This window comes from Charadrius vociferus, unplaced genomic scaffold, assembly GCF_000708025.1.
Source record: "Charadrius vociferus isolate BGI_N301 unplaced genomic scaffold, ASM70802v2 scaffold332, whole genome shotgun sequence".
NCBI lineage: Eukaryota > Metazoa > Chordata > Aves > Charadriiformes > Charadriidae > Charadrius > Charadrius vociferus.
The window spans coordinates 440,287-450,964 of NW_009647418.1; the positions used below are offsets into that span (position 1 = coordinate 440,287).

Below are 10,678 nucleotides of genomic sequence, written 5' to 3' on the forward strand. Positions count from 1 at the left end.
AATGCTCAGTGCCTACTTCACCCGTAAGCATGGAAAAAGTTCTCAGCAAGTACCTAAATCCCACAGAAAATAAAATGCCTACCTAAAAACAGTGCAGCTGAGATGTCGGAGACTCCAGTGAAATTTCTTGTTTGCTTGACTTGGAGCAGGAGTTTAATCCTAGACTGTTCACTCACAGGAGGGGCCGTACCTGCTAAGTCTCCGTGCTCCCACTGTCCCAGCTTTGCTTTGTAGAAGCAATTGTATCTTCACTGGGCCAGAGGAAGAGAAGGAGACACTGCTTCCACAAATCACACTTCTGAGCCGTGTAAAGACAACAAGGGTATGATTTCACGGGGAGGCAGGTAGCCCACAACTGGTGCTACAACCCTGAGCAGAGCCAGTAGATCTTAATCCAAGGCATTTTTCTACATGAAAGTCTATACTCCATTTTTCTTAAATCTATTATTGAAGCTATTATTAATTCCTGTTTCTTCCTTGAAACCACAGGTTCTTACACTGTTAGGGAAACAGGCAGTGAAATTAGTATCAGCCTACTATGGACCAAGCAAGTTAGGCTTTAGCAGAAGGTACTTGAGGCCCTCTAAAGTTGCTCTACAGCTTATGAATTCAAACCACGTAATGGCAATTAGAAACGGGAAGGTAAACCTACTTGGTTTTGTGTTACCAAACACTGGTAGCCTGGAGGGAACCATACATGACCGAAATTCAGGATTTAAAGTCTGAGAGAGATTTTTGAAGTGGCAGCATCTCTTTCCTTTGTGATAAGTTTATAAGAACTGAAATTGTGTGATGTGTACAGACCATTTAATGAGGGCATGGTTTTAGCAAGTAGTCCTATACAGCTATAAAAAGGGGAGGCAGGGCAGAGAGCACTCCTTTGCAAGACTATTTGAGGTCTGGTATACGTTTTCTCAGACCACCTACAGAGCGGATGGAGCAACATGCTAAAAGCAGTTTCTTACCATCGCCAGTGGAACAATTCCAACAAGATCCTTCTGGCAGATGAAGATTTCAGACAAGGTTATGTCTGTTGTCCCCTTCCGAGGGTATTCCACCTGCCAGGTGATGGGCTGCGTTCCAGAAAGGCTGCTGAAACTGGCTATTTCAAAGTTCATCTGCACGACCTCATTGAATAAACTGTTACTTCTGAAAAGAGGAAAACAGGGAAAGGGAAGAACTATTACTTTCGCTGAAGAAGGCAAATGAAGTGAATCATATTAGCTACTGGAAAATGCAGCTATTTATATGCAGATATAACACAAGGCTTTTTTCAATCTACAACTTCTTCAGAGCATACAAACTGGAATTATTCAAAATGGGTCAGCCGCTTTTACTATGAACACCTATGTGGAGGGATAAAATCCAGGATATTGTATCTGATGAAAGCAAAATATACTTATTTCATTACATGCTTTTTATGATTTTGCAACCGTACTGCAAGATGGATTTGACCCCAATCAACCAAAATTAAGTCCAGTGCAGCTCATGAAGACTGAAGAGCCCAGAATTAGTGTAGCCAAAAAGAAAAACAAGATTCATTGTATGTGTCCATCACCAAAATCACATAAATCCTTAGCAATGAAGCCCAGTGCGACGTAAGTTCATACATGCTGCATGGAAGCCATTAATAAAAATTAACATGATTAAATGGCAAAATGACAAGATTAGTCTAAACTTAGAGGTACGCTCTGGAAATTAAAAACCCAGGCAGCCGAACCCAAATAGAAAGAACAAAGCAATGGCAGGTAAAATATACCATGAAGTCAGAAGGTATAAGTTAATTTGAATAACAAATATGAAGAGACATGCTGAAATTCTTTCCCTTGCATTAAATTTCTTTAACTACATCAGAAATAAAAAAGAATATATAAAAGAAATTTGCCAGACTATCTGCTAGTTTAATTAAAAAAAAAAAAAGTCAAATTATTTGCATCAGAAATTGTACAGTAACTTTTCTGGAACTTCCCAAATGTCTTTCCACAGTGTAGAAAGTCTTAGTATTTCACAGAATATTACTTCAACCTAACCCTACGCTGTAATAATTTTAAAATGAAGAGAAAGACAGGCATCTTCCTAGCTTCAGTAACCCAATCCCAGCTTCATCACACCTTTGGATGCATTCATCACATAACAGCTTCAATTTTTCCTCTTTTTTTATGTACAATACACAAAGTCCCATTTCTGTGAAAATCCATCAAGAACCGATCATGTACAAAGCACTTAAATTCTCAAGTGCTAGACTTTCTTTTTACCTCTGAACAGAAATCACCGTTTTTTATTACTTAAGACATATTCTGTGCTTTACTTTGCATGATTACTTTGAAAGCAATTGCGTTCCCCTGATAATTATTATTTTGATTATGGGTTTTCATTTGGATGGCTTACTCTGAAAAGTCTTAATACTGCCTAATGCTTTAAATTTATTTCCTTGCTGTTTTCTTGCTGTGTCAAAATAGAGACATTGTAACACTTTTGCAATAGTGGTATACTTCCTCCATGCATTTAAAGAGTGATTTTGTGTAGTAATGCGATAGATGGATGGGTTTAACAATTCATAACTCAAGACCAGCCTATTCCCATTTGAAGAGTTCCTACTAAATAAATCTTCCAGCTTGTAAATACAAGGCAACTGCGATAACTGTAGTTTACACACTTCTGGGACATCTCAAAATGAATACATACTGGATTGAACTTTGTAATTTATTTGAAAGCATGATTATATGCAAAGATACCTGAATCACCTGAACTACAGCGTTCATTTAGCTGTTAAAGGCACCATTATGCCTGAGATTAATGACACCTGAAATGCCATTATTTTCACCATTTCTAGATCTGATGCTTAGTAACTGACAGAGAAAGTTTTTACATGTGATTGACTATCTCAGTGCTTTCACTTACGCTAAATAGAGAATAAATTTTTGCACACATCAAAGCTGTTCTAAGAGATAATATACGTCAGGAAAGTTTTCCTGATCAAGAAGTCTACACTTCTCTAAATAGCCTCTGAGCAGATATGAAATGTGTAGCTTTACAACAAAAGCCCCACAACTCTACCGGTAGGACCAGAGAGCTCTAGGTGGGAAGCTGTAGGTGGGAAAGAGCTCATTTCCAGCCAGCCCACAGATTCCTGATGCATTGACTCAGATGAGGGCTGATCACCTCCTGGCTTCCAGGTCTCCATTCACAACACCTAATTTTCTCTGGTCCTTCAGACAATTTCTAAGAGGTGTCTGGTGGTCTGCTCAGGAGCTGTCCATACTGTTTACCTGCGGCACACACTCGAGCCTGGCTTTGAACTACCCAGGGGAAATACTCAGAACAAAATCTTTGGGCATCCCATTTAATGGCACACTTAACTGCAGCGTGGACAGAGCACAGCGTGCTATGGCTGGCCATATCTAGGTATCCACACACCCTTGTGATGATGTCCTATGATCGAAAATGGGCAGTATGAGGTGACCACATCTTTTCTACACGATTCCTGAGATCATCTGCAGCACGAATCTTAGTTCAGGTTGGCTACAGTCAGCATGCATACATGCAGAGGCATTTGGGAAGTTCTCCAGGGACCACATTGCAGGCAAGGACTAGTCAGCTCTCAGTGTAGACATAGTTATTTTAAATTACTGTCTCAGTATTCCTATATTCCATATTTCATACATGTATATATATCCTGTGGTTTACATGTGAAGGCATTCTTCTTTCATTCCAACGTAATAATACGTAGAGGGCTCTAGAACATCTTTTGGATTTTATATTTTAAGTCCATGATGCTCAACAACTTTGATTATTGCAACCAAAGAAAATTTCAACATTTTTTCATCTATTATGCACACACATACACATCTGGAGAAGTACATGGCAAACTGCACAACTGTAATGTAAACCACACTTGACTGCTATTGCCTCAGGTGCATTCTCAGCAATATTATCTTCACTGGAGCCACAAGCAACAGCCTGTATCTCTGAGAAGCACTAAACTCCACCATAAACAAGTCTGACATAAACTGAATTCCTTCCTCCCAAATGCAGAATTATCAGAATCACTCTTCTGTCACTGACAGTTACATCTGCCACTGTGTGATCTTCTAGGACTAAAATGAGGGACTTACTGTCTAAGCTCTATTTATATACCGTCTGTTGCAGTGGGGCTTGAGGGTCATAGACTCCTAAATCTCTTCTCCATTCCACTGTAGACACAGCTATCTTGATTTTGCTCATGAGGACTGAAGGAGAGGCTATATGACACACACAAGGTCATATGGAAGACTGGGACAGGGTAAGGAACCCATCTGTGTTTTTCCAAATCTCTTTTTAACCACTGGACCATCATTCTGGTATCAATGGAAATGGGAACCACAGCACTTGATTCTAGTCTTAAATGGTCTTCAGTGTATGTATCTCAAATGTCAACATCATTCTGTATGAGGTATATTTTTGATAACTGATGAGCTATTTGTGAAGGAAATCACTGCTATCACCTCTTACAACACTGCCTAAAAACCACCTGCTTAATTTGGATTTCCAGTTCTCACCGAGCACCTGGTACCACTCCTTGAGCTATTTCAGCCAAATATCTTCCTGACCCATGACAAAGATAGGCTGCTTCTTCCCAAAGTACCAAGCTGTAGTGGTGGAGAGATACCAAAAATTCTTTTACAGAATTCTGTAAAGCATTGCTAAAACATTTCTTCTGCAAAATATGTGATATGAAAATGTCCCAAAATCTGCATGATATAAGATAAAGGTTTTATTGGCACTTTTTCAGGATGACCTGCATAGTTATTTCAATGCTTGCATTTGTGAGTAATGCACCCATCTCCCTCCATAGCGATAAAGCCTTTATACAATGTCACACTACCATCAGTTTCCTCCTTCTCTCTTCATAGAGAAGAAACAGAGAGATGATCAACAGCTGGGAAAGCATCCACTTGAAAAAAAAATATGCCTTCAGAGATGTGTAATGGCTGAGAAAAAAACTTCTCATGAAGCACATTTAATGTTCAGAGCTTGTTCACTGACTGAAACAGCAATTCCTTAATATCTAACATTTAGAACTGCTCAGCAGCCGGAACAGCAAGTAATTATAAAACTTTTCTGAAGTACACAGCATGTAGTGATTACAAATGAAGCTTCATGAAGGCAGGGCTTCTAAGGAATTGCTCTGGGGTGGATATATGAGTCTAATTTGATTGGATTGAGAGTTCCCCTGGGCCAGTTCACTCCTTGGATTTATTTTAATTTATAAATATGCTAATCATTCAGGGCTAGATTGGACCACGCGCTTGCACAGGGGAGTAAGGACTCCCTTTGATCTGCTAAACAGCCACTCCGGCTCTGGGTCTGAGCACACAGGTGGGAGTGAGGAGCACGAAACCCATGGTTTCTCCTTTGCTGGAGCAGATGGGCAATGATTAGGTGCTACTTACTGGTTACAGCAGCTGAGCCAGCAAGTTAGTGATGGGGTTAGTAATTTACTACTGGCATAAGCTAGCAGTAAATTACTACCCCAGGAGAATGAGGAGGAACATTGCTGCAGAGCTGTGTGAATGCTTCTGAGGACCACAGTTTTAGAAAAAGAAGGTGGAACAGAAATATTCTGTTAATGGAAAGATAATAAAAAATGCATAAAAGCCAAACCAGAAGTGACATAGGGAGAAACTGCCACGCAACTCACCACCTCTTGCCAACTATATGGACAGAACACACACTTTTGATATCAGCTAGTGTTAATTTAACCAGGATTTTTGATTTTAGAATATTTTTGAGTACAATATTAAGCATTCCTTTGCAACTATTTATTGATCATTCAAACCTTCAGCACCCTGAGGAATATATACCCTTGGAAGGAGGTTTTTCTTATGTGGATACCCAGGACTGGCTGTATCAAAAGCTGTACTTAACCCTCTCTTCAACATAGGAGATGTAAAACATGGTATCACGTATACACAACCCACACATAAGCCCATGGATAGACTCATAATGTGGGGAATACCACAAATGCTAGAATGCAAAATAGATTCTGTTTCTCTGCAGAGGTCTAGTAAAAGGTGGAATGATGTTAAACCCGTCAATTCTCGTACTGGCCACGCATGGTCAGGGATCAGCTGAGCCCAGAAATAGTGAACCACAAGCCCAGTGCTGCAAAACCTTTCACAGGGTGCAGTGAGAGAAGGAAGGCAGATAATTACTAAGAAAAGCAGTGCAGAGATCTCAGCTGATGTAAGATCCATAAACAAACGGAAATCTTTGTTGAATGCCTGGCTACACGTGTGGACCAGGAGTCTCTGATGAGAGATTTCAAAGTGTTGGGTTATTGCTCTGAGTAATAGAGCAGTTTCGACTACTAAATGAGTGAATCTTAGGACTGCTATGGGCTAAATCAATAATTTCGATTTATTACAGTGGCTCTCAAAAGAGAAATTTTAAAAAGCCTAGATTAAAAACATTTTTTAGTCATCCTTTATTCCAACAGATTTTTACTGAAAGTGCCTAGGGATCCAAGAATACTTCGACCTGCTGAAAATTTAGCAACTCCCTCTTTAAGCTATCTAGTTTGACAGTGACATCTTAATGCAAGATCAGCACTTACTAAATGACATCAAAAATAGAAAAGAGTACTAACCCCATTATCCCTCAGTTAGATTGTACATCTTACTCTTCACTAAAATTAATTTATTGATGTATGTTACACGTACAGAGACAAACTCTCATCAAAAGCCAATGGTCAAACTGCACCCCAGAACAATCTGTACTTCAACCCACTTAGAAGTATATACCAATGCCTCTTCCCATCTTAGAAAAGGCAATAATAGGGTACAGGACATATGTTCCTCTATTCCTGCTATTTTCAGTTTTCCTGCTCCTCCTGCACTTCTTCCTAACCACATTTTGAGAACTGGGCCATCTTCAATGGGCACACCCTGCGATCAGGATGAATCATGGCAATTTAAGAAAAATTGACAAAACACAGAGATTAGAACCTGATCTGAAAGTGTGACTGATGATGACTTTAAAGATGATTAAATTATGTGGGCAGCTCTTTGCACATCAATTCGCTTACCTAGTCAGCACTCAATGCTAACAAAGGGTGGGTCATTAACAACCCAGGTTGCTTTGAATCAGACACCTATGAGCTAAATGCTGTAATATCCACCACTGGGACCTTGAGCCACCCATTTCCTTTCTGAAAGACTTGATCAAATGGAGTAGAAATGTTTAATATAAATTTCTTTCAGCAGGTCCTTAATAAGAGCCGTTACAAAGGCAATCCTTTTGAAAAACTGTGGAAAGGATGTGGTAATTAGAGAAGAATGCCAACTGCTGGAGACAAAATGCAGTTTAAATTTCTTATTTTGCAATATTAGCCTAGCTTTCATCTTTAAACGATAAAAACCAGCAGAGATGAAAGAAAAGGATCATCTATTTTGGCAATTAACAGATAGGGAGGGCATAATTTCATGGAAAACTACCACATTAAAAGTATTATGAAGGTCTTCAAAGGAAAATATCCAAGGTATAGCTTAGCAAACTCTTCAGCAACATAATATACATGTATATCTTCAAAAGGATGATATAATGCTGTACTTGATTTCTTCATACAGTCCAGATGAGAGTTAGATTAGTTAATAAGGTTTCTTAGCTTTCTTGTCATAAACTGTGATATAAAACATAGCTTTTTGATTAAGGTATTGGACTGAGACAGAAAATCTCATTTCACTTCCCAGCTCTTCCACAGCATCCTTTAATGACCCCAGGCAAGACACAAAGATACAGATCCTTACAGCTAAAATAAAATCAATAGGAATTAGGCATCACGGAGCTTTAAAAAACCTCTGGTGTCTGTCTGCTACTTTAGGCACCTGAATACGGTACCTTTGTCATGTTGGTCCTCAGCTCAGGATCTCAGCTGGGTTCAACCACATGCCACGTAGGAAAGAGGCAGAAGACCACTCATGGTTTAACTGCTGCATTATGCCGAGAGGTCCCATTTGCAAGGGAAATTCTTAGCTGATGAAATATGCGTTGTCTGGGTGGCATAAGGTAGAGAGCCTGGGGTGTGATCTTTCTGTGCCTTTATTTCCCAGTTGAACAAGGTGAATGATGTTTTCTTGTAGTCTCAAAAAAAATTCAAGACTATGGGTGTCTATCTGACTTCTCTGCACAAGCCTTGCCCACAGATGCTAATCTCAGTGATGTTAACTGCTATCCTAGAACAAACAACAAAAGTCATGTTGCTAATTAGAGTACAGAAAACCAGAAATGCTCCTCTCTTGGACAGGCAGAAAGCTGAACGAGACAGTCCCGAAAGGAGGGAGACCTGACTAGGGTTCACAATAACTCGCCGATTTCTTCCTTCTATGCAGAGCGTTTTTTGAGAGTCACTAATCACCCATAAACACCGCAGTCAAGATAGCAGGCTCATTAGTCTTCTCTGATACTACATCACATCCAGGCACAAGGTAGATGAGATTGATTTTTCCCTTTTCCCAAAGGAAGCAGGCATGTGACCCTCTGCCTCAGACTGGTGCCACCGTATAAAGACTACGTGCAAATCCCAGTACTGAGCTATCATCATCTCCCACCTTTATTACATTTTCCATTCAGTTTGCGTAAGATATTAGTCTGCTAATGTCTTCATTATAATTTCAGATACCAAAATACATAGGCAGATTGGTCAAGAAATAAGCTTTCACAGTGATTCATCATCTCTTCCTGCCTCTGAGAAGGACATTTTCTATTTAGTATTCATTCAGCGCTGGAATCTCTCCAGAATCACTGTAAGTAAGCAGTATTTCCCTCTTTTGGAGACAGCAAATGTATAAGCACTAAAAATCTTCCAAGGGGCATCACTGGAAAAGAGACCCTGGGCAGAGATTTTCAGAGAGATTCACTCCAAACACAGCGCTTTCAAATGGAGAAAGGAAGTCAGAATCATTCTGATCACCAGCATTAGATTACGTCGCTCTTTCAGCCTGCTAAAAGCAGCATGATGAGATCAAATATACAAAAGCATTTTTTATCATTCACTTTTAATTGCTTTCTTTAGTAGTTTGGGAGCAGCCAATGAAACGTATTCAGAGACAGGAGAACACCTTTGAAAAAGCAGCCTACATAATGGATTTTCTGATTACAAATATCTTGCATGTCTGTTTTATTCGATTTATAAGCAAAGGTACCCCTGGAATTGATACAGAACAAGGTACTCCATTTACTAAATCCATTTATGAGTTGGACGGACTCAGCCTCTTCTTTCAGCCCCCACTCGTGCCTGTCATTCCCACCAAGCCCTACTTGCAGAAACTACAATGCAGCATGACTCAAGAGACAGGTTACCAATCTCTTTAGCACGCACCCCCAGGTGCCAAACTAGTGTTCTCTGGGGGGATATAAAAAAATCAAAGTACCCACAATTAGCAATGATATTTTGAAAATATGATCAAAAATGGCACAGAGATGTAGGAGGGTTTGGTTACTGGAATAGCCCCAAACAGGCTACCCCTTCCAGTGAAGTTGTGTCAGTTGCTGTTGACACGACCAGTTGATTTCTTTAATACCTGATTACTACTACTGAACTGTACCAGACACCCGTGGTCTATTATGACCTCAAATGACACACTGATGAAAGAAAGGGAAGCAGCCCAACTGCTGATTGCTATGCATAACATCCCTCCAGGTATCGCTCCTGTAGATGTAGGTGTATCAGGCATTTGCACCTGTTTTGAAACAAACTGAAGATGAAACTGCGTTATGAATAAGGTTGCAAGACAAATGGCGTTTATATGTAACTGCATATGTAAATCAGATGTGTGATATGCACATCTAATTTACAAGTCAGGTGTCTTCAGGTTCCAGTTCCTATAGTTTTTACTGTGGGGTTTTTCTACAGCTCTGCTAGCATATCTGCTTTTGGGCTAGGCTTGAAACTCCAAAAATGTTTGTGCATAAAGATGCCCATTCCTTTTCAATAGAGCAGCTGCACTTACCTACTGGACAAACACTTAGACAGCTAGCCATTCACCAGGCGTGAAAAGTTGATAAAATAGCTGCATTTCATACAGGTAATGGATGTGATGAAAGCACACATTTAATGGCATAGTAAAGGAAAAAAACCTGGAATTAAGTATTGAATATTATGGTGAAACAATGAAGGAAATAACCCAAAGGTGAAATAAAGTAGTTTTTCAAACTTGCTGGCAATGAAAAAAGCTCATGGGGCAATGAAAAGTCAAGCTTGTGGGTGACAGCCCCATGCTCTCCCCTACATTCCATTTGGGCACAATTGCAGCTTCTCAAGTTCAAGTGCACAAAGAAGGTAAAAGAATTTTTCAGATCAGAAGCAACGATCAACAACTGCTTGGTGGCAGCTATCTGAAGAGACCTCCAATTTAGCTGAAGAGCTTTTTTAGGTGTCTGTGAAGCTGCCTGAAGAGAGAGTAAAGGATCTTGAAATGAGCTGCGTCCTTTGAGAAATAAGCTCAACAGCTGCAATTTCATCACAGAGCAAACTCAGTTTGTGCGGAGTCCCTCGGCCTAGAAGCTGCAGGGAATTGAATAACACTGTGTACAATCTAGAGCTAGAGCATATCAGCCTGGGGAAGGTGGAGAAGTAGTTTTCTTTCTAGAAAGTCAATATATTTTTGCAAGCTTCACTTGGGAGCAGTCTGCAGCAGGA

At 39.9% G+C, this 10,678-nt stretch overlaps 1 protein-coding gene across 1 annotated transcript in view; it reads right to left on the bottom strand.

Annotated features, from left to right (window-relative positions):
• TMEM132C (transmembrane protein 132C) overlaps positions 1-10,678 on the bottom strand; it is a 165,629-nt gene that overhangs the window by 53,824 nt on the left and 101,127 nt on the right. Inside the window, exon 4 of the mRNA XM_009880328.1 lies at positions 966-1,149. Within this exon, the coding sequence (XP_009878630.1) occupies positions 966-1,149 (184 nt within the window). The remainder of the gene's footprint in view (positions 1-965; positions 1,150-10,678) is intronic.